This window comes from Podarcis bocagei (assembly GCF_964188305.1).
Source record: "Podarcis bocagei genome assembly, chromosome: 6".
In the NCBI taxonomy this organism is placed as follows: domain Eukaryota; kingdom Metazoa; phylum Chordata; class Lepidosauria; order Squamata; family Lacertidae; genus Podarcis; species Podarcis bocagei.
The window spans coordinates 20,115,624-20,140,210 of NC_138130.1; the positions used below are offsets into that span (position 1 = coordinate 20,115,624).

A 24,587-nucleotide genomic window follows, 5' to 3' on the forward strand; every position below is an offset into this window, starting at 1 on the left:
GATGTATGGAAGTGAGAGCTGGACCATAAAGAAGGCTGATCGCCGAAGAATTGATGCTTTTGAATTATGGTGCTGGAGGAGACTCTTGAAAGTCCCATGGACTGCAAGAAGATCAAACCTATCCATTCTTAAGGAAATCAGCCCTGAGTGCTCACTGGAAGGACAGATCGTGAAGCTGAGGCTCCAATACTTTGGCCACCTCATGAGAAGAGAAGACTCCCTGGAAAAGACCCTGATGTTGGGAAAGATGGAGGGCACAAGGAGAAGGGGACGACAGAGAATGAGATGGTTGGATGGTGTTCTTGAAGCTACTAGCATGAGTTTGATCAAACTGCGGGAGGCAGTGGAGGACAGAAGTGCCTGGCGTGCTCTGGTCCATGGGGTCACGAAGAGTCGGACACGACTAAACGACTAAACAACAACAACAACAACAACTTTGGCTGAATTTCTGAGAGAAAGAGAAGATATAGAAGGGAATCCTACAGAAATTTAAAGTGGACCAATTTGGCTAGCATACACCAGTCTCTCATTCTTGAACCTTAAGAAACAGTGAGTAACCAAATGGCAGATTTACTCTTTAGTCCCACTCTCTCACATTTTATTAAATACAGGACAGTCTTCAAGAAGGGAAAGTGTTTGCCCTGACAGGAGTAATATGTGACCCAGAAGAACAGCAAATGAACTGGCAGAACACCAGGAGTTGGAATGAAATCTTTATTGACCGCAGCAGGTAGGGTAGGAGTTGGCATGGCTCCAGCATCAGTACATCATTCCATTCACCTGATGCTGGTGGAATGGAATCCACTGGGCTGGACAGAGGCAAAAAAGCTTTCCCACGAGCCCTTGCAAAGGGATGAGGTCAAGGCCATTTTGCCTTGAAAGATTCCTGCCCACCAACTCTCGGGTTAGAGACTTTACTGAGAAATTATGGGGCGCTGGCTAATAGGGCCAGAAATAATTTTTTCCTCTCTCAACCTGATTGGCTCTTTTCCCACCTTTCCCTCAGTGACATTATGGCCTTACTTTGTTAGGCAGAAGAAGGTAGTTTGTATGAGGGCAGAAATGGCATTGGGCAGACCAACATAGTATAGGGCAGGGGTGTCCAACTAGTCGACCGCAGTTGACAGGTCAATCCCCAGGTGATAGCGGTTGATGATGGTTGATTGCATGCTGACTTTCCTCCGCAGGGGGAAAAGAGTATCCGGCCCGGCCCCCTCACTCTGTCCGTCACTCATGCACAATTGCTGATTCGGAAGACGGAGTTATTGCTGCTGGGTTTACTACCTGGTAAGTGATTTATGGCACATCCCCCCCCAAAAAAGCATCAGAAGTATGCCCCCCCAAAAAAGCTCAAGAGGTTTTGCTTGCCCCCCTAAAAAGGCTGCTCAAGAAGTTTGGCTCCCCCCCCCGCCCGATATATCACTGCTAGTTTTTCCCCCGGGAGTAGATCGCAGTCTCTTGGGAATTGAATGTCCCTAGTATAGAGGAGCCTCCATAAGGTGCCTAAAGGGAGGATTGACTGAAGCTCAATGCTGGGGTATCTGCCTGGTAGGAATCTGCACCCTGGTCACGCAGTGAGACTTTGCTTGCTAAGTTTGCACCACAGCAAGGTTCAACACTGGCCGACTCCCATGGAACAGGTTTGGGGCAGATCCATTCCATCAACGTGGGGCTTGTGGAATGATGAACTGATCTTGGGACCCCATGCCATGCCAACCCTTGTCCTGCCTGCTGCTGTCAATAAAGATTTGGCCTGGATTTTATCCCATCAGCATTGTACAGTCTGGTTCTTTTGCTGTTCTCATGGGTCACATAATGTGCCTCCCTGGGCAATACATGCATCAGAAAACTGGTTGGACAAACATGCTCATTCTGAGTATAAATTGAGAGATCATGTTACATGGGGCTATAGCTAATAAAGAGGCACTAGTGCAGAATTTTTGGTTTGAGCATCTATTTGGAGGAGGGCGGGGATGTTGCAAGAACAAAGCTTGAAGGCCAAGAAAACAATATAGCCAGAAACCCAAGCATTCTTGGCCAAAGCAAGTGGCCTTTGGCCGTCTTTGTTTATAGCTCATTCTTTCATAGACTAAACTCTGGTAAATTGCAAACTTGTAGATGGCCTCTTCCTCTCTCCATATACACAAACTACACGCACACACAGTTTACACTGCATTCTCTGTAAACACAATGAGGGAGGTAAGGAAATGGAAGCCTGTATTCGCATGTTAGTGGAACTGACCCACAGATATTTAAAAGTATTTTGATAAGTTAAGAGCAAGGTTTTTAAAGACTTCATGAATTAGAACAGAAAATTTTAGTTCACTCCAGTAGATCTGAAAACCTACAAAGATTTCATTTTCAACTAGACACAGAAGCTCATTTAGAAGCCTGTTTCAGTGGAAAACATTTTCTGTTTGCATATGTAATTGATAAGTGCCCCTCCAGTACGAAGCGGAGCGGTTTGAGTTTTAGCTTAGTTTTCAATGTTTACAAGGCATTGACAGCATTTCCGTTGAACTGAAAATCTTTTAAAAAGCCTATTTTCCAGGGTTTTTGACTGCACACTCTTTGCATCCTGGCATAAGCGTAGTACACGTGTCGAATCCCTCCCATTTCCCTGATCCAGTTATGTCCATATGTGCTCAGATCCCTAACTGCACCAGGAACTGCAGACTCAAATGGATACCATGTGTGCATTTTGCAAGGCCCAAAAGAGGAAATCCCCATGGAGGGATTGGTCTGTATAACACATGCTCAGTCTGGTGGCCTATCACGCATATAGGGGAGTTGGGACTGAGCCCTTCACCCCATCCTATTCCTGAATGGATCATCTCTCTTTGGTGGCTGCTGACTTGTTTTACACACACACACACACACACACACACACACACACCAATGACAGATTTTGGGGTCTCACATTTAACCAACGCCCTGCACAACCTAAGGTTGCCATACCTCGAAGAGCAAACAAGAGGACAGCCTGAGCCGCTGCCAGGCCAAGCTGGGGAATGAGGTGTGTGGGTGAAGGCATGCAGGGCTGCTGCTGTCGTGCCCATATGCCTCTTTCCCCGGCTTGGGCTGGCAGAGGCCATGGCATGAACAGCAGCGCGTGCCCACACCCGAGCCGCTTGCGTCTCAGCCCAAGCCCAAGCCCAAGGCACTGTCAGGCTTCGGAGGAATTCTATCCCTCCCCCGGTAGCAGCAAGAAGCAGAGAAAAACAAAGAAGAGTTCTTACTAATAAGTTTATTCAATCATCATCATGAGAGACAAAGGAATGGAGTTTATCTGCCGTTAATGGCGTTGTTCCAACTGAGCTCCTCCTGCCTCTCTTCCTAGCTACAGCAGTTCCCCTTATGGTGGCCACCAGAGGCTAATTGTCTCTGAGTCCTTTGCTCTTGCACTCTTGATGAACGCCGGGTTCTGGGAGAAGCGGGGTCAGAAATACTCTCCAGTGATAACGTGTCTCCCCCTTCTCTTCTCCCAACACCTCCCAACTCTTCTTTTCAGCTGTCTCTGAGCTGTGACCTCCCTCAAACCATGCTGTAATTCAGGCTTCCTCAACCTCAGCCCTCCAGATGTTTTTGGCCTAGAACTCCCATGATCCCTAGCTAGCAGGACCAGTGGTCAGGAATGATGGGAATTGTAGTCTCAAAACATCTGGAGGGCTGAAGTTGAGAAAGCCTGCTGTAATTCAATACTGCCTTCCTCTTCTTTGGAAGCTTCAGGAGAAGGGGGGATGATCTCCACCATTCCTCCTCAATCTCGTCCCCTTCAGTCCAGTCCCTGACAGCCACCCAAGCCATACGCCCCAAACCCCAAACATTTCCTTTAATATGTAAAAATCCACTCAAATGGGCATGTTGGCCCCCCAAAAGAGGGCATGTCTGGGTTTTCCTGGACATATGTTGACCCTAAGGTAAAGGGACCCCTGACCATTAGGTCCAGTTGTGACCGACTCTGGGGTTGCGGCGCTCATCTTGCTTTATTGGCCGAGGGAGCTGGTGTACAGCTTCCGGGTCATGTGGACAGCATGACTAAGCCGCTTCTGGCGAACCAGAGCAGTGCACGGAAACACCGTTTACCTTCCCGCTGGAGCTGTACCTATTTATCTACTTGCACTTTGACGTGCTTTTGAACTGCTAGGTTGGCAGGAGCAGGGACTGAGCAACGGGAGCTCACCCCGTCGCGGGGATTTGAACCGCCAACCTTCTGATCGGCAAGGCCTAGGCTCTGTGGTTTAACCCACAGCACCACTGCAACACCAAAATTTGGCACCCCTTTGCTACTCCATTCTAAATCATAGTTGTGGCCTTCCCAGTAGCACCCCAGAGACTCCACACCCAGTGCAACTGAACCAGTCCCACTATGCACAATTTGCCTCCGCACAAACACACCACCCAAATGTAGGATTACCCTGAGAAGGACATGTGAGAAGAAGGTAAATTGCTGGGAGGGACGTCGTGCAGGGAGGCTGGCATAATGAAACGCCCTGGCAGAGTCAATCTTGTTGGTGCAACTGCACTATATTGACCTTCCCACCATCTCACCCCTGTCTCCCAGTGAATAATAGCTACCCACCTGCCTGGAAGCTAACAATCTGGCAAGCTACTTCTGACCTAATCCTCAAGCAGCAGTGTAACCTTGTCCAGAACAGGTCAAATACCACTTCCAAGCAATTCACCAACAGTACCTGTATTGATCTTGATTATTTTGTTAGCCTCAATCCCACCCAAGTTAGCTGACTCCAGGCACCCATTTTGGGCTCCACCACTACTCATGGTTCAGATGAAAAAGAGAGAGAGAGAGCTGGGTGTTCTCTGCATATCAGTGTCACCCAACTCCAAACCGCAAGTTAAGCCAGTATTAATACATTAACAGGGAATGGAAGGTGATGCTAGGCTATCCCATCTTCATTGTTGGCTGTTGCTAGTCCAACAGTTACAGTGATCTCTGCAGGCCTATACAGCCTTGTTTTTAAACAGCTGAAACCCCACTGATTTGCACGTTGGATGGAATAGGAGATGTAGGCGATGCTGACTCCAGTTCCCACACTCTCCCATTACCAGCTGACCTGTGGAATTTCAAGTATGTTGATTGTTGTATTGCAAAGGAGAAACATGTGTGGACATGTGCGTCATTCCAGCTAGGAATACATGCGCCAATTCCTGCATTTGCATCCCGGTGGTTTTGGGGTGTTGCCTTATGTTTAAAGATGGGAACAGAGGGCGTTTCTTTGGCACCACAAATGCGAATGTGACCTGAGATGGTTTTCTTGACACCCGTCCTGATTTATTTCATCCCTGCTTACAAGATAGATTCGTAACTGACAGAGACAGGCATTTCAGTTGAAGTCAGGACTCAAAAGCATCCGGGCTTCGCAGGCTAGTCTCTGATGAACAAATACGACATAATTTATTGATGGACAACATGATAGCATCAGATCTGTCTATGGGTAGAACTGTGCTCAGATTACTCACTGTTTTGCACAAATGTCTGATTGTATTGAAAACTACCTGGAGTAAATCCATTGGGAGAAAGTTGGAAGACTATGCAGTTCTTCATCTTTCTTTCCATGTGTTTGCAAGTGACACTGAGATATATATATATATTCCCTCAGGCACTTATGTTTACTTCACTATAGAAACACAACTGTTAATATAGTCAAGCACCTGGTCAAAGATGAACTGCAGAGCCCTCAGCAAAACAATAGAAGGTATTGTTGGTGCACTGTACAGAAATTGCACACAACAGTTGTAGCCATTTGCATACCTTATAAACTGGCCATAAAGCTGAGCCTGTCACATAGGCAATCTCTTATTTATTCCTATTTTCTTCCAACTGAAAACATGGAGGAAGGACTCAATTGATAGCCATTGGGTTACAAGTTGTGTAGACTCAGTCTAAACTGATTCTGAAATTCCTCTACTGAGGCGAATTGGTAGATTTCTATTAACGGAGTTTTACAAGTAAATCAAACTTTAATTTCATACCCTCCAACATTTCTCCACTGAAAATAGGGATGTCTCATTCCATAATGGTAATTTACTTTTTATACCCCACACACCTTACTGGGCTGCCCCAGACACTCATTAAAAAGAAACCTTCCCTATACAGGATTGCTTTCAGGTGGCTCGGGAATCGGATAACTCCATACCCTCCAACAGTTCTCCAATGAAAATAGCCACATCCTAAGGAAAAGTGGGACATTCTGGGATCAAATCTGAAACTGGGTTGGCTTCTCTAAATCAAGGACATTCCTGGAAAATAGGGACACTTGGAGGATATGTAATTTTTTCTTGGGCATAATTATGATTACCAATGGAAGTGTGTTTTCCATGTTAATTTTGTCTCAAGTTAATGTGAGGCCTCTTCTAATACCTGGCAAGTTACCTGTTCTGGGTGGGGTTGAATTCCCTCTACAGGAGCAAGTTTGGGGTTACATCTCTTTCACTGGAAGCCCAAGTGTCTCATTATCCAAATATATAATAAGCAGACTAGTTTTCCACACTTGCAGTTAAGGACGGAAGCAGCATATTCAGAGCTATGCAATTTCAAAGTGTTTGTGAATTTTGACTTTGACATATGCCCTTTGGATATACGCAGCAAACCACTTTACCAGATGAATGGCAGCATGATGTTGAATTGCTTTGGAGGTGACCTACCTTTTCTTCACATATTTACCACAAATTTATCCAGCTATAGACGTTCTCTGATGGCTTTAGCATGAGGGTTGGCTTGGAGTTCAAGGCAGAAGTTGTGGTTGACCACATCCTAGCAGACAAAATATAATTGCTATATTAGGATCTTATACATATTTCAGTAGATTCCCTATAAATAATCCCCAAAGCTCAACTCCTTTACATGAAATATATTCAGATTTTGCCCTTGGGGAAAAAAGGGGGAAAGATGGGGCTGGAATCCCTGATTCAGCATTTACTGACCACATTGCCATATTGTAACTTTTATTTGACTCGAGCACGTCCAGTGATCAAACAAAACACTTTGAGGCTTAAGCAGGGATTGTTACGCAATGCCCTGAGGATTTACTATTTATTTATTTTAAAAATATCCATGTCACCCTTCTGTAAGATCTGGAGCAAAATATAACCAACCAGGACACTCTATATTAAAACCTCTCTCTGCCCTGATTTTCCATCTCCCCACCCCACCCCACAATCCAATTCTCAGCCAGCATCTTGTAGAACAACTCTGAATGTTCATCCTTATTGGGCTGTTTGGGTGTCCCCCTCCCCCTGCTAAGGGTTCTCTTTGTCTCTTTTGGTAATTAACCTTTGGGTTTACTCAGCCCTACAGATGCGGATGGTGGCACTGATCCACACTCAGGGAATCAGCACTAGAGAATTAGCATTTACCAGCCTTCCCCAACCTTTTGCCCAGTGGCATAGCGTGGGTTACCAGTGCCCAGGGCTGCACAGAGGGGTGGGAGGGAGGGAATGCATGGTTAATGGTCAAGGATGATAGGAACTGTATTCTAAAAGCATCTGACAGCACAAGGTTTGGGAAGGCTAGCGTACATAGGCTATACTGAGCAGATGCTACTTCGTATATCCTTAATTAGTGTAAAATTTACTTTTTTAAAAAAACAACCCAAACCCAACAGGGAATTTGTGACACGTCTGGGCAGCAGCAGGAAATCCTGTGGCCATAGAGTCTATTCTGCAGGGATCCCTTGCCTCAGCAGAACAGGCCAAATGACAGATTTTATGTACTTTATCATGCACTAGAAAGACATTTGCTTCTGTTTTGAACATTATTTGGGGGTGGGGGTGGGGAACCATGACCATCACTGTTTCTGGAATATAGTATTCTTGATATGGCATGCACATTTAAAAATGCATGTTTGCTGGCTGACATCTTGGAGTAAACCCCTGAATCTCAGATGATCGGACAAGCTATGTAACAGCATACATACATTCAGGTCTATTAAAGGGCAGGAACATTGTCTATGGATAAGATGGCTCAGTCCATGAGGTCTATACAGACTAGCTAAGAGTCATATTTGGTGACAACACTGATATTTAAGCATCTTGACCATTTGGGAAGACCCTTCGAGGGTTGAAACATCTTTGGTCTATAGCAATATCGTTGGCCACATTTTGCTGGCCATATAAGATGATGTTCTGATGTAATTTTATATTGCCATGATTATAACACTGAGATTTTAGATTGTATTTGATATATATCTTCTAAATTTGTGTGCGCACATGCTAAATGTGGATTTAAACTTCTTTGTTTTTTATACATTGGGAAAGTAATTTGCAGGTTTAGACACTCAGGCCCAATTTTGTACTTTTGTTCCCTTACAAACGGCAGCCATGAATATGATGATGATGATGATGATGATGATGATGATAATAATAATAATAATAATAATAATAATAATAATAATAATAATAATAATAATTTATTATTTGTACCCCGCCCATCTGGCTGGGTTTCCCCAGCCACTCTGGGCGGTTTCCATAGAAACCAAAAATACAGTAAAATATCACAGATTAAAAACTTCCCTGAACAGGGCTGCCTTAAGATGTCTTCTAAATGTCAGGTAGTTATTTATCGCTTTGACATCTGATGGGAGGGCGTTCCACAGGGCGGGCGCCACTACTGAGAAGGCCCGCTGCCTGGTTCCCTGTAGCTTTGCTTCTCACAATGAGGGAACTGCCAGAAGGCCCTCGGCACTGGACCTCAGCGTCCGGGCAGAACGATGGGGGTGGAGACGCTCCTTCAGGTATACTGGGCCGAGGCCGTTTAGGGCTTTAAAGGTCAACACCAGCACTTTGAATTGTGCTCGGAAATGTACTGGCAGCCAATGTAGGTCTTTCAAGACCGGTGTTATGTGGTCTCGGCGGCTGCCCCCAGTCACCAGTCTAGCTGCTGCATTCTGGATTAGTTGTAGTTTCCGAGTCACCTTCAAAGGTAGCCCCACGTAGAGCGCATTGCAGTAGTCCAAGCGGGAGATAACCAGAGCATGCACCACTCTGGCGAGACAGTCCACGGGCAGGTAGGGTCTCAGCCTGCGTACCAGGTGGAGTTGGTAGACAGCTGCCCTGGATACAGAATTGACCTGCACCTCCATGGACAGCTGTGAGTCCAAAATGACTCCCAGGCTGTGCACCTGGTCCTTCAGTGGCACAGTTACCCTATTCAGGACCAGGGAGTCCTCCACACCAGCCCGCCCCCTGTCCCCCAAAAACAGTACTTCTGTCTTGTCAGGATTCAACTTCAATCCATTAGCCGCCATCGCATTTGTGAAAACATGTGTAACAGACAAGTACACTCACCCAGGTGGCTATTCAGTTACTGTTCCCTGATGGGAATAAACTTGGTGTGGCAACTTGAACTGTCTACCATGTAATTTGTGAAACAGCCTTGAGCAAAGTAGAATGCATTTTCTTCCTAGTGCATAAACTTAGGATCACAGCCTTAGTGATCTGAGCAACTTAAGATTATGACATGCTGCCTACCTTGTGGGGCATAAAGAATCGCAGGAGAAATTTCTCCTGAACGATCTACTGATAAGGTGATGAAAGTATGAATATCCCTGCTGGAAAACAAGCATGCAATGACATTCCGAGATTGCATAAACTGTGTTTCAAAAGCGAGGTATTGGCATTTTTACAAAACCGTATGTACTCTGAAAGAAGGGTTAGCTCAAACAATGCCAAATATGTACCACAGTAGAAAACAAATATTTGCCTAAGGTGCTGAGCAAGCAGCAATAAGCAAGTTCAGGTAAGATCCATTCATAGGCATTTTTCTCTCTCTCTTGTAAAGAGCTTTCCCTGAGCTGCAGCATTAACACTGGAGTTCAGTGTCATGGCTTTTTTCTTTTTAACTAGCAAGATGTCATTGTCGGTACGTGTGTTTTGAGAAAAGCCTTCAATTCATAAAGAGCCCTGAGGGTGCAGTGCATTCTGCACAGAGACAAATTTACACACACACACACGCACACACGCACACACACACACACACCCTCAAAAGAACAGTATCCCCAAGGACATCACTTTACCTATTTCAGATAAGAAAGAATGGGAACCATTTATTTATATGGGAAAAACACCATTGGCTTTATGGCAAGCAAGATCTGCTTCTAGCTTCCTACAGTGAGCTCAGTCACCAGCAAGAATGAACAAACTTCTCTCTGTCTTTCAAAAGAAAATACGAGAGTTTCTGTTGTATGTGTGTTCATTCTAGAAGGGGACCTGAAATGTTCAATACATTTTTTATTTTTTTGCTCTGACCTTATTCTTTATGGTTAGCTCCAGCAAATCTTGCAAGGTTGAGCAGCTTGTGTACAGCTCTGGGGAAACAGATTTGCATAAATATTTTCAAACCTGATTAGGAATATAGCCTCACCATTTCCCCCGTGGGAACTGACTTGTAATCATTGCAATGCCATGAGCGCAGGAATGCTGCACATCCAAAGCTAAAGGGTAAGGGAAAGAACCGAAATCATTCCAATGAGGGCTGGGTATACTCAGTGGTGACTAAATACTGACTGTTTATAGAAACAAAACCTAGAAATGAGGGAATGGAATGGAGTATCCTGGAGTGGAACGACTAGGGCTGACTGGCACTCTGAACAGCCATCCACACATTTTGTTGTGTGCTGAGGTCCCCAAGCCACCCCAAATAAAACACAATTCACACAGAATTTTTGTTTAAGGTTTTTGGTATAATTTTGGCCACAACGTTATTAAAATACAAAAAATGTGAGTGGTTGCTGAGGCATTGGTTGCGACTATCTGACCCCACACGGGGACTGGCATTCACACACCCATGAAAGTCAGAAAGGGAAAACATTTTGGGGAGAAAGATGGAGCTGGGTACCATGCCCTCACCTCTCCCCAAATGCTCCCAGGGGCTCTTGCATGGCCCTAGCCCCTTGACAGGATTCGGACAAAAGCATGGCAAGCATGGCAATACTCTTGCAGCAGCAGTATGGGAGGGGCAGGCACAGCCAATCCATGCCCCTCCACCAACCAACTCATAAAACCAATGCCTAACCGCAACTTTACAAGTTGTGACGATTTGCTACGCAGTAGGCAAAAACCAAATGGCACCAGCCAATCAGCCAAACGAACAAAATTCCTACCAGGCCCCTGCCCCAAGAGCAGACGACCCCATGACAGGCATAGTAAGGTCAAGCGAACAACCCTAAATATAGGGAGGGTGGGAGGGTGATCCGATGTGTGCAGCGATAAGAGGAAGCTCAATGCTGCGCACAGGGAATATAAAGCTTATGGCTGTCAGTCACAAAATGGCAACATCAAATTCTCCCCAATGACAAGAGGAGCCCAATCGCAATGGTGGCCAACTTATCTTTCCTGCCCAGCAACAGTGGGATGTCTTGTTAGACCCCACCACAACACGTGCTCTCCATGAAGGAGAACACGCTTTGTAGTTCTCACTTCTTTGCTTACATGTGAGAAAGCAAAAGAGTACTCAGCTGAGGAGTGGGATAAACCTGTTACCTGCCTCCAATGACCCCATCCAAATAAGAACCAAGCTTGGAGAAGGAGAGGCAGGCTGACAAATCTAAAAAGAGAAAACGCAGAAGGGGAGGGGAATAGAAGGGGGGAAAGGAGAACAGTTTGACAGAGCCAGAAACAAAGTGGTGAACTAAAAACAGGGATTTATATACAGTTTGGGACCAGGCTGATCTTCCAGCCCTGGTGGTCTTGCTTGGATGGAGGGACTGAAAATGACCCAGCAGTCTTTCGTCCCCTGGCTGATGGATGGGGCCATAGTGTACTTCCCTTCTGCTCTGCAACTGGAGCCAAGTGTTCTTTCTGGCAGGCAAGGAGGAAACAAACTCATTGCTTCCTGATGGATGGGGACAGACTTGTCTTCCTCCGGCCATAATGTTCTTCCTGGGAGGCAGGGGCTGTGGCCTCCTTCGGTCCCTTGGGTCCCTGGCCAATGGCAGAGGCCAGAGTGTACTTCCCTCAAGGTCTGATGTCTGAGGGCAACAGGCAGATTATGAACACATGGAGAACATCTCTGGTACTATTAAATATGTCAGCATTCAAATACTTCATAATGCTTAAATGGAGTTTTGTAACAAACCACACACACACACACACACACACTCAAAATTCCAGATGTCTGCATTGGTTCAGCAGAAGAATTATCTCCAAGCAAAAGTAGAGTACCTTCATCAGGACCAAGCAAACTGCCACAATAAATCCTTATGCATTGAGGGCTGACCCATACATTGAGGATTGCTAAAGGGCATTGTCAGGGACATTGAGGGCATTGTCAGGGACTGACTAGGTGAGGTGGAGTGGTAGAAACCGCCTGACTGAGAGCCCTCTCAGGGAAAGTGCAAAGAAAGAGAATTTGGATCTGGGATCCTGGTGGTGGGCAACCGGACGCACCCCAGAGGAGGGGAAGAGCTGGGATGGACTGGGAGCTTGGAGGATGAGGAAAAGGGGGGAACAGGCAGGTGCCCCTGCACAGAGCAAAGAGAGGAGTCAGACTTAGCACCTTTACAGAGCCCGCCGGAACAGTGTTTTCTGTTCTGATTCATTAATAAAGGGACTAGGTAAAGGTAAAGGTAAGGTAAAGGACCCTTGGGTGGTTAAGTCCAGCCAAAGGCGACTATGGGGTTGCGGCGCTCATCTCGCTTTCAGGCCGAGGGAGCCGGCGTTTGTCCACAGACAGCTTTTGGGGCATGTGGCCAGCATGACTAAACTGTTTCTGGTGCAACAGAACATCATGATGGAAACCAGAGAGCACAGAAGCACCATTTACCTTCCCACCATAGTGGCACCTATTCATCTACTTGCACTGGCATGCTTTTGATCTGCTAGGTTGGCAGGTGCTGGGACCGAGCAACGGGAGCTCATTCCATTGCAGGGATTCGAACTGCCAACCTTCCAATTGGCAAGCCCAAGAGGCTCAGTGGTTTAGACCACAGTGCCACCTGCGTCCCTTAAAAGGACTAATTGCAAGTTAGCAGGGGTTGCCTTCTCTCTCTGCTCTGCAAAGTGTGCTACGTGTCAGTTCCCTTGACAGGCATGGGGGATGCTGGGGATGTCAATCCCATGTGCAAAAGTTTGGCACAAAGCAAGCTAGTGTAAAGTTACACCACATTGTAACACATTCAGCAGCAGGGCTTCTGCTGTTGCTCTGCCTAAGCACGGCAGAGGGGAAAGAAACCTTTAAAATAGTGTTTTATGTTGGGTTGCCCGATCACATGACTGAGCAGAACAGGCTTGGGATCCAGCCTAAATCTCCTTTCACTGCTCACACACCGCTCCTCCCTTCCAAATGTCATTTTTGGGGAACTTACACACAGTGGCATAGCGTGGGTTATCAGAGCCCGGGACCACATGGAGGGTGATTGGGAGGGTGGGAAACAGGCAGAGTATGCATGTGCATTTAACTTTCTAATGGCTTCCGCATCATCCAGGAGCTTGCAGCCACCTAGATAAGAAAAGAAGAGTTGTTCCATTGTCTGGAGAGGTCACTTCCTGGTTCGCATGGAGAAGCCATTTTCAACAGAGCCCAGCGACAGAAGCATGCGGCTGCATTCAGGTAGCGCCAGGTGTTGAAATTTTGTGCCCCCTAGCAATTTTGGGCCCGGTGCAACCTCTCCTGAGGCTCTCCCCCCCCCCCATTGCACCACTGCTTACACCAGGGGTCAGCAAACGTTTTCAGCAGGGGGCCAGTCCATTGTCCCTCAGACCTTGTGGGGGCCAGGCTATATTTTGAAGAAGAAAAAAATGAACAAATTCCTATGCCCCACAAATAACCCAGAGATGCATTTTAAAGAAAAGGACACATTTTACTCATGTAAAAACACGCTGATTCCCGGACTGCCTGCAGCACAGGTTTCGAAGGTGATTGGGCCTGATCCGGCCCCTGTGCCTTAGTTTGCCTACCCATGGCTTACACCATAAATGGCTCCATCAGTTTCAACTCACCAGCTGAGCTATGGCTGAGCTGGGATGAGCAAGTTATGCTGGCATATCTTCAGCTGAGCTGGAAATCAGCCCACTGAGATCCACAACATCATAAACTGCTCATCCCAGCAGGTCTTCCCACAGAGCTGTCCCTTCTGATTTTTGCAGGAAGTGGCTTTGTTTTATTCGGCATTCTAAATGAGGACGTGGATTGGACTTCGATTTAACAGCTTTTCAAAGACTTTGAACATGAGACTATGTAAGGAAAGAGAAAATCACATCTGAGCATGTAGGGATTACCTTCAACCAAGGACATCAAAGCGTTAGTCATGTTCAATTTCTGACTCAAAAGTTGAAATGTCAAAAGGAGGACTGGTTAGTAATTCTGAAAGTATATGGTCACCTTTGTATGGGTATAATAAACTGTCTCAGTCAGTGGCGGAGGAAGGGGGTGTGGGGGTGTGGGTTGCCCCAGGTGTCATCACTGAGGAGGGTGAAAAAAACATGAGGTTTTCTTTTCTTTCCTTTTTTTGAAAAAAAAATGGGCTCACGAAACTTTTTAGTTCAGTCAAGAAACGTAACAAAATGGGGCTGGTACTGGATGTCACACTGCAGAGGCCGGAACTTACCGCAGGGCCTGCAGTGTGCCCAAGCCACGCGTCTCTCCTGGGAGTGACATTGTGGCTTGGGGGCCTGCAGGCTCCGTGCTGCCTGAAACGGCAGCATGGGACTTGCACCTGCCCTCCGCCTCTCCCTCAGCTGCCCTACAGCCGATAAGGAGGCGGCAGAGAGGCTCCACACAGCGCTCCCTGGCCCCATGGGTGGCTTGCCCTGCCCCCATTGGGCTGCTTGTCCCACCCCCGACTGCAGGATGCGAGCACCACACCCGGCACCCGAGCGGCTAGCTATGCCACTGAGAAGAGCCCTGCTGAATCCTATCTGGAACAGAATCCTGTTCTCACAGTGGCCAGCTAGATGTCTATAGGAAACCCTCAAGCATATACCTTCCAATACGTATTTACCCACCAGCAGGATCTTGCACCTTTGCTAGTTCTATGTACAAACATTTGAAGTGCACAATATGATTGCATCCTGCCCTATCCCCACCCCAGTTGTGCGGCAACTGAAATGTCTGTGGGTGCTTCCAGCTGGGGACTTAATATTGTAAACTGGCCATTCAGAAATTGCAAATGGGACGTTGGCAGCAGGGTTATTGTTTTTGTTTGTTTTTTACTTGTCTGGTTTTCTGGGAAAACTGTGAAACTGAATATAAAAGGAATGAAACACAGCCTAGCATTTTGATGCTGATGTCATGGGGGTGTATGCGAGAACAGTGCCAATCCCACAATAAACACCAGTCTGGAAGCAACCTATAATATACCAGGATGTGGCAAAATAGGGAAACGTACCTTTTAACTCTTCAAAACTGCAGCGACAGCACATCTCACCTTGCTCCCTCTTGTAGCCCTCAGATATTGGAAGATGGCTCTCCTCTCGCCTCTTCTCCAGGCTAAACATACCCAGCTGCCTCAACTGTTCCTCATCAGGCTTGGTTTCCAGACCCTTCATCATCCTGGTCGCCCTCCTCTGCTCACCTTCCAGCTGCTCAATATCCTTCTTCAACTAGCCTGCGCTGACTGGCAGCAGCTATCCAGGGTTTCGAATTGGGGGGGGGGGACATTCCCAGGACAGAAGGCCTGCATGCAAAGCAGATGGTTCAATCCTGCACTATGGAGACCTCTAGCCTGCCTTGTAGGATGTGGGGGTGGTCTCCCTTTGGAAATGGGGCTGCAGAAAGAAGGATGTGAAATGCCGATGGGAATCTGTGGATGGAAGATACAGCCCAGCTGCAGTCGGAACAGAAGGTGCCTCCAAGATCTGACAGAGAAGCATCACCTCTCAGGAGGGGCCTGGTCCAGGTGAAGGGGTTGCCATGGTAACAAGGACCTGCCCTCCTTTGTGACATCTCTTGCTCTTCCCTTAAAAGCCTCTGACTTGCAGGCGGCCATTGTGGGTTAGTGAGGAGAGTCAGGAGAGAGAGGTAGTGGTGGTGGTGGTGGTGGTGGTTGTAGAAGAGGAGAGGTTTGCTTGCTATTTTTCTTTTTATTTTATTTATTACTTTTATTTGATTCATTTTATTTTATTTATTTTTATTTTATTTCTTATTTTACCTTTTTTATTTTAACACTTTTATTTTTTACTTTTTATTTTTATTTTATTATTATTATTTGTTTGTTTTTATTTTTTATTTTTTATTTCTTTTATTTCTTATTTTTTTGCATATTTGTGCGCATTTGTGCATATTTGTGTGCATTTGCACACATTTGTGCATATTTGTGTGCATTTGCACATATTTGCACGCATTTGTGCATATTTGCGCGCATTTGTGCGTATTTGCGCATATTTGTGTGTATTTGTGCGCTTTTGTGTGTGTTTGCATGCATTTGTGCATATTTGCGCATATTTGTGCGCATTTGCGAGCATTTGTGCACATTTTTGAATATATTTCTTTTGTTTATAGAAGAATAGTTAGGGGTAAGTGTAAGGTTAGGGTGGGGGTTAGGTTTAGCGTTAGGGCTGGGTCTGGGGGTGGGATCAGAGTTTGGGGTCAGGCTTGGGTGGGAATTTTAGCTAGGTAGGTAGCTTAGACAGGAGGGGCGGATTTTTCATCAAGAAGATGTGCAGGCTGTAAGTACCATTCCTTTGCTTTCTCTTGGTCTCCTGGGGGCGGGGTGTGAGTCCTGGGTCCCCTCCACAGCTTTAGCTCTCTGGTCCACCAGAGAGCTTCATGGCTGAGTGGAGATTTGAACCCTGCTCTCCCAGCTCCTCCCAGTCCAGCCCTCCAACCACTACACCTCTGCCTGGCTCCATTTTGCATCTCTCCAGCTGCCCTACAACATTGGCCTTCTTCCCCTTCCTGGGGTGGTCTCCCTGGCTCCAAGGAAGACTCCACCTCCTTCCTCATGTTCTGCTCCTCTTCTGGGACACCTTGATGCTTGGAGGACCCTCCATGGGGTCTCCTCCCTCACCAAGGAAGGGCAGGGCTGTCCTAAGAAGACGAGGCAGAGCAGCCCTTTAACAGCTGGCAATGCTTGTCTTTCCTTTGGGTTGGAGCTCTTGAACCCATAGCACTTGGGGCCTCCTTTCTCTCTCTGCCAGCCATTTGTGCTCTGGGCTGCCTGTTTCCAGCTCTGCCGATGCCCTTTCAGGTCGCAGAACTGCAGAGAGATGGCAGGAATTGGGCCAGATGCCCCTCCTCACACACACGAATTGGGGCTGCCAGCTTCTGAGTCGCTCTCTCTGCTCGTCTCTTCTAGGTTCAGGCGCTTAAGGCGGCTGATCAGCTGCAAGAAGGTGGCCCCCCTAGAAGTCCTGGAGCAGCCTGCGGTGTCGGGTGAGCAAGTGGCCCTCCTTTTGGGGATGGAGGAGGGCAGGAGTGGGCTGAGGGGGGCATCTAGTAAAAAGATGCACAGAGCCAGACGGCTGGATCCAACCCGCCTATCTGCGACAGAATCTGGAACCCCCTCCCCCCCAGCAACCACCCCTTTTTGTGGAGTCTGATGGGAGAATCAGGGGGCTGGGCTGTGGGGTAAGGCAGGGGGGCAGTTGTCAGCGGGAGGGGCACCTTCCCTGGGGAGCCATGTTCTGGGGGCAGGAGGTCAGGATTGGCCCCCAAGGCCTGGGGTGTCCCTCTCCTGTAGTAGGACTTGAATCCAGGAGAAAACTCTTGGAAAAGCCTTGCAAGGGGCTCAGGGGGGAACTCACCAATCCCCATGTCCTTCACTTTGCAGATGTGCTGGGAATCCACATCCCTTCCGTTGCGGTGAGTATTGGATAAAACAAGAGCAGGGAGGGGATCCCTCAGACCTGCCCCCCTCTTGCACTCCACTCTGCACTCTCAGATGTGGAGGAGCCCTCCCCCCACAAGGAACTGACAGTCTGACTTTTGCCTTTCAGCTGCTTGACAGCTTCTGGGCATCATCCAGGACTGCCAGGCAGCTCGGCTCAGGGGGCTCCGAACCCTGAAGTACTCCAAGGAGGAGACTGCCAAAGCCATTCTGGTGAGTGATGGGTGGTGTGAGGGACCCCCATGGGGAGGGAGGAGCAGAGAGGGGCTGGCGTTTGGGGTTGGAGCCGTCCTCTGGAGACTCCTGGAAGGAGCTGACTTTCCTCCTCTGCTCTCTTCTAGAACATCCTTGGCCACTTGGAGTACTTCAGGGATCGCCCCCTGAGCCTGGCCCTGGCCTTCGAGGCCCTCCAGCAGTTGAGGTGAGTGGGGTCTTTGAGGTGAGTGGGGTCTTTGGACTGGGCAGTGCTGCAGGGGGCAGAACTCCAGGGGGAGCTTTGGGTGGGCAAGTCAAGCAGGAGGGAGAAGGGGACAAGGGAGACTTGGAGGAGGCAGTGTCTAACCCCTTCCCTTTCTCTCTCCAGTTTTATGAGACCGCACTTCAGCCCCTCTATGGTGAGTGCAATCCTCCATAGAACAACAGAGGCAGTTCTGGGGAGCGCAGAGGAGGACAAAGAGGTATGTCCTCTGCTTTAACTTCTCTTTGCACAGCTCTTTCTTCTTTTTACACTCTTACAAAATTTAACCCAGTAGCACTCAACCTCTCTTCTCTCTTTTCCCACAGGAACTGAAGAGGCCATTCCAGAGCCTGCTGGGGGGTCTCCTCCTAGAAGCCCCCAATAGTAGCACCCTTCTCCAGTTGCTTACCGTAAGTATCCTGATAGCACCAGGAGTGGTTTTAGGGTTGCCCCCCTGTCCCTTACCCAACTAACTGTCCCATTTCTTTCATCCCGCAGGACCTCCGATATTACGCCCTTTTGGGGAGTGAAGACCAAAGGAAATTAGGGGCCAGCAGTATATCCCTGCTGCTGGCCCTTTCACGAAGATTCCCGAACCTCAGAATAAGTATTTTGCCTTCCTGTATTCAGTTCTTTGGTTGTTTCCATCCTTCCTGGGTGGGGCTGCTTCTCTTACACCCATCCAGGGTGGGGTAATAGTGTCAACTGACTCATATTTGTCTTTCCTCTGCAGAACACAGTAATTCGTCCGGAGCTGGCTTGTTTCAAGAATAATCTGAAAGAAGGTAAGCCCCACACCTTGGGGACAGTGAACTCCCTTGTCCCTTGTTTGCCCAAGACACACCTCCCAGGTCTTCCTGCTGGGAGTCCTGCAGGACCTGGCAGGCCTTTCCCACCTGGCCTGGGAGGGCAGCACCCAGACTGACTCCAGCTACAAGAAGCGGAGAGGACTGAACTGATTTTCTCTCTTTTTCATGCTTTTCCACCCAGATGACATCATCATTGAGGAGCTGTGATTTTCCTCCTTGAATAAATTGCTGATCTATTTGGACATCTCAACTGGCCAAAGACTGGCAGAAGAAGAGGCACTCACTGAGAATCAGGAGGGGGACAGATGATTTAAGCAGCCATGAAATATGGACTGAGATTGGGCAGAACAAGAAAGAAAGAAAGAAAGAAAGAAAGAAAGAAAGAAAGAAAGAAAGAAAGAAAGTTAGTTTTTAATGGATTTTGAATAAACGTGCAATAAATTGTTACTATTTCGAATTTCATTGTATTATTGTCTTCTTTCCTGTTGTTGAAATAGCATGAGCATTTTTTGCTGCTGCATCACTCTTGGGTTGACTCATGTTAAGCTTGTGGGCCACTAAGACCCCTTGATCCTTTTCCCATGTACTACTAGCAAACCAGGTATCCCTCATCTTATATTGGTGCAGCTGGTTCTTCCTGCCAAAGTGAAGAACCTTAGATTAGTCCCTATTGGATTTCTTTTTGGTTTTGGTTATTTATGATTAAGTTATTAGGGGGGAAATGGAATTAGGAGTCATTTTCCTCAAAGGAATTAAGGCAATTTATACAGATCAAACTGCAAACCTGATTGTAAATAATGCCGTTACAGGAAAAATGTAAGGTGTAGAAGGGGACAAGGCAAGGATGCCCCCTATCACTGCTTCAATCTATATCAGCCCTAGAGGTGTTGGTGCGGAGGATAAGAAATAATTCTGACATAAAGGGGATATCGGTGGGCCAAGGGAATTATAAGATAAAAGCCTTTGTGGGTGATATGGTGTTTTCTGTAGAAGAACCATTGAGAAGTGTACCTAAGTTATTACCATTTTCAGAGTTGGTTACATTATTGGCAACTACATGAAATATACAAAGAAGATAACAAGAAAGGATTTAGCTATACGACATGCAGATTCCAAAAGGAAATTGTAGAAGGGAAGGTGAAGCTGCTGAAAGGTGGATGTAGTAGTCTGTTAGAATGGGAAAGAAAAGATGAAGAGGTGAAATCAGTAATGATTAAATGGGCACAGGATATAGGTCACAATATATTGTTTGAAGACTGGGAATGATTATGGAAAACTGATTTAAAATTTACAGATTGCTCTCTGTTGAAAGAAAATCACCGTATTTTTCGCTCTATAACACGCACCCGACCATAGCACGCACGTAGTTTTTAGAGGAGGAAAATCCGTAGGCATGCCACCCGTAGGCATTTCCTCCATAACACGCACAGACATTTCCCCTTACTTTCTAGGAGGAAAAAAGTGAGTGTTATGGTGCAAAAAATACGGTATATGAAAATGATGTATAGATGGTATGCAACACCAGTATAGATAGGAAGAATGTATAAAACCAGTTCAAACATGTATTGGAAATGTAAGGAAAAAGAAGGGACTTTTTACCATATGTGGTGGGATTGCAGTAAAATTAGACAACTTTGGGAAATGATATATAATGAGTTGAAGAAAATGTTCCAATTAACATTTGTCAAAAAACCTGAAGCATTTTTGTTAGGGATTTTAGGGAAAGACCTGCCAAGGAAATTTAAGAATATCTTTATGTACGTGAGAACGGCAAGAGTCTTAATAGCACAAGGATGGAAGAATGAAGAAACCCCGACTGAAGAACTGTAGCAAGAGAAACTGATGGACTATACGGAATTGGTGAAATTAACATACAGACTACGTGATAAGGACAATTGTGACTTTAAAGAAGAATGGGAACCTTTTACAAAGTATTTAAATAAACAACAAAATGAACTGGACTCCTTGGCAGGTTTTGAATAAACATTCACAAATTTATTATTAATAACATATAGACAGATAGGTTAAGGATTTTTACAATTTTATAATATGCAGAAAATTCTAAGTATGGAAAAACCAGAGAGAGGAGCTGAGGGAAGTTTGGGGGGTGGCGGGAGGGGGGGTTTCTATTTTGGGGAAGGGGAAAATAGAGGGGGGAAATGAGGATGATATGTTTTATTGATAAAATGTTATGTTACAATTCCTAATAAAAAATCTTATTAAAAAAAGTGTAGATCTTAAAACAACCCAAACTAAGGTTTTGGTGAAAAATATGGATGCACAGGCAAAAAAAGATTGGCAGATGGCCAGTGGGCTGACAACTGAGAAAAAGGTGAAGTATCTGGAAATATGGTTAACAGTGAAAAACTCCAATATATTTCAAGACAATTATGTAAAGACATGAAAAGATGTAAGAAAAAACCTTGAGTTATGGGGAAGAATGAAACTCTCTCTAATGGGAAGAATTTTAGTTATAAAAATGAATATATTTTGCCCCAAATTCTATTTTTCTTTCAAACCACTCCAATAGTAGGCAGAACAAGATGCTTCAAAGAATGGCAAAAATATGTTTCTAGGTTTAAATAACAACAACAACAACAACTTTTTATTTATACCCCGCCCTCCCCAGCCAAAGCCAGGCTCAGAGCAGCCTTGTCTGGCAAGGGAAGAAACTGAGAATTAAATATAAAATTTTAATAGATATAAAATAAAGAGGTGGATTTTCGTTGCCAGACATATGGTTGTATGATGTGGCGGCTTGTCTCCCCTTCTCTCCCAAACTGTCCTGCAGTGAATCCAGCTTGCCACCCAGTTTACCAGGTGCTGCCGCCTGCCTTTTCCCAAGGCAAGGAGAGACTCCCCAGGGAAGGCATCTGTATTTGTTCAGGTTGGGGGGGGATGAACCAGAGACTGGAGGGAACTGAAGCCCCAAATTCTCTTTCTCAGAGGCCTGAGGCAAGGGGGTGCTGCTGGGAAAAGAGGCAAGGAGAAGGGCTGGCTTTGCACTCAGAGCCTAACTGAAGAGCTGAGGGGCAGTGGCATAGCAAGGTCAGGTGGTACTCGGCGTGGAAAACTTATTGTCACCCATCCCACATATTAAAATTATTAAAAGATGGAAAAATAAGATACTTACAGCTGCAAGTGTTATTTTCTAGTTTATTTGCTTAACACTGTGAGCATAAGCACTTAAAACCTTTTTTTCACGGTGGGAATTTCTTATGAATGAAATTGTTTACTTCATTTCGCTATTTTGCACCCTACTGTTGATGTGGAGTGCAGGAAGCTGAGGTGCTGTGTGAGTACAACTGCAAGAAACAAGCTCCTGTGCTGATAAGTGATACCCCACTTACCTAGCATACAAGAAGAGCCAGTGGCGGAGGAAGGGGAGTGCAGGTGGTGCGGGACACCCCAGGTGTCATCACGGAGGGGAGTGACAAAAATATGAGTTTTGGTTGGTTTGTTTATTTGTGTTTGTTTAAAAAAATGGGTTCACTAAACTTTTTAGTTCAGTCAACAAGTGTAACAAAATGTGGCTGGCACTGGATGCCACACTGCAGGGGCTGGCACTTACCATGGGGCCTGAAGGTGCCCGAGCCATGCGTCTCTCCTGGGAGTGACATGGTGGCTTGGGGGCCTGTAGGCTCCGTGCTGCCTGAAACGGCAGCATGGGACTTGCATCTGCCCTCCGCCTCTCCTTCAGCTGCCCTACAGATGAGAGGAGGTGGCAGAGAGGTGCCACGCAATTCACCCTGCCCCCATGGGCTAGCTACGCTGCTGGTCTCAGTCACTGGAAACAGGCCTTTTTAGTTTACTATGTTTGCATGAGATGTAAAATATTACACACACACACACACACACACACACACACACACACACACACACAAATATTTCTAATAAAGCTTTTGCCCCACTGTTCCTTTTACGAAGTGAGAGCTACTGCAAATCTAGCTAACATTGCATGCAATCCTTTTGTGTGAGCTTGATCATGAAAGAAAAAGTTCGTGCTTTACATGGATTTCAGGCTACAATGTCTTCCCATCGCCAGGACAGGGCTCTGCAAACAGCTGGGGGGTTATTGACACTGTAAAATCCTGCTCATTCTAAATCAAGCGGGATGAAAACCTCCAGAGAAAGGTCTCTTTGCAAGAATTTGCTAGCACATCCCACACATGCCGCTAAAGAATTTACAACACAATAGCTACAGTTGAGTTCTTAAAAGCTATTAAAACCTCAAAAAGTTTTAAACCAGCTTGCTGGTGAAAACGCTATTTTGTCAGTGCCTGGCAAGGGGGAAGCATACAGCGAGTAATTTTTGGAATATGCACTGACAAAAGAAAAAAGAAAAATCTGATCTCCCAGATGAAGTGAACCTGTCCTTTGTGATCATCTTAGCTATAGATTCAGAGGCAGTTTGCTACTGAATACTAGCTGTTTTGGGACTGGGGTGAGATGAGTAATGAAACAGGGCTATTGCTGGTGGGCTTCTCAGAAGCACATTCTGGACCATTGAGCCAGGTTAGTGTTTGGTCTGTTTCAGAGCAGCTTTTCTTACTTTTTTAGGGTTCCTAGAGAAATCTACTCTTGGCATTTTGGGAAATTAATTTTTTCTAACATTCTATATTATAGTGCCATCACTGGCAGCAAAATGAAGTTATTCAAAATCAAAACAAAGGTTAACAAATATTAGGTGACTTTATAGAGTGAAGTGTGGCCGCGGGTGGCACTGTGGGTTAAACCACAGAGCCTAGAACTTGCTGATCAGAAGGTCAGCAGTTCGAATCCCCATGCTGGGGTGCGCTCCCATTGCTTGGTCCCTGCTCCTGCCAACCTAGCAGTTCGAAAGCACATCAAAGTGCAAGTAGATAAATAGGGAAGGTAAATGGCATTTCCGTGCGCTGCTCTGGTTCGCCAGAAGTGGCTTAGTCATGCTGGCCACATGACCCGGAAGCTGTATGCCAGCTCCCTCGGCCAATAAAGCGCCACAACCCCAGAGTCGGTCACGACTGGACCTAATGGTCAGGGGTCCCTTTACCTTTACCTTACAGAGTGAAATTATAGACTGAGTAATCCCCTTTTCCCTTTTCGCTTGACTAGTGTTTATTGGTTTGTGTGTTGTGGATGATATATTTGTGGGAGGTTTTCTGTTGCCTGCTCGTTTTGCTCTTATGTTCACTGCAACCAAATATATATGTGTAGATGCTCCAAGTTTTGATTGCCTGCTTGCTTCTCATTGATAAGTAAGTCTTAAAAACAGCTAGAGCTATGGGAATTATGCAGCAAAGAGTTTGGGGAATGGCTTCTGCTTTGCATATACTGTAGACAGTCTCCAGTTTAAACCTAGGCATCTCCAGATTCCCCATCCCTGTTTGGAGGTGAATGAGAGGGCCGGTGGAGTTCAGAAAAGTTGCTGGTTTCCTAAGCCAGCCACAGAGGAAAGAAAGTCAATTTCTCTGCAACCAGCACAGAAACACTGGATCCTCTGCCCCCTCTTTTAAGAAACAAACCTGCCAAGGAGTCAAAAGCTCGCATTTCCTGTGA

General features: G+C 46.2%; 1 protein-coding gene and 1 long non-coding RNA gene across 2 annotated transcripts in view; one reads left to right on the forward strand and one right to left on the reverse strand.

The window, feature by feature from the left end:
- Window positions 1-15,786, reverse strand: part of LOC308589505 — a 32,534-nt gene extending 16,748 nt beyond the window's left edge. The window contains exons 1-2 of the long non-coding RNA XR_014009332.1: window positions 15,345-15,786; window positions 6,667-6,775 (exon numbers count right to left, since the gene is read on the reverse strand). This is a non-coding gene — a long non-coding RNA (uncharacterized lncRNA). The remainder of the gene's footprint in view (window positions 1-6,666; window positions 6,776-15,344) is intronic.
- A 2,123-nt stretch (window positions 15,787-17,909) lies between these two features.
- On the forward strand, window positions 17,910-20,360 carry LOC308589748 (uncharacterized protein). The gene is made up of 7 exons (XM_081199158.1): window positions 17,910-17,996; window positions 18,125-18,204; window positions 18,367-18,460; window positions 18,567-18,650; window positions 18,739-18,843; window positions 18,974-19,025; window positions 19,231-20,360. Exons 3-7 carry the CDS (start codon window positions 18,371-18,373, stop codon window positions 19,254-19,256), a joined length of 357 nt encoding a protein of 118 aa, XP_081055284.1. The 5' UTR covers window positions 17,910-17,996; window positions 18,125-18,204; window positions 18,367-18,370; the 3' UTR covers window positions 19,257-20,360.
- Window positions 20,361-24,587: the final 4,227 nt, after the last annotated feature.

Bases quoted from the DNA above. Each gene is read 5' to 3' on its own strand.
- LOC308589748 (XM_081199158.1), top strand. From the start codon at position 18,371: ATGAGACCGCACTTCAGCCCCTCTATGGTGAGTGCAATCCTCCATAGA. The intron at 18,461-18,566 runs GTATGTCCTCTG...CTTTTCCCACAG, and splicing joins GCGCAGAGGAGGACAAAGAG to GAACTGAAGAGGCCATTCCA. The intron at 18,844-18,973 runs ATAAGTATTTTG...TTTCCTCTGCAG, and splicing joins GAAGATTCCCGAACCTCAGA to AACACAGTAATTCGTCCGGA.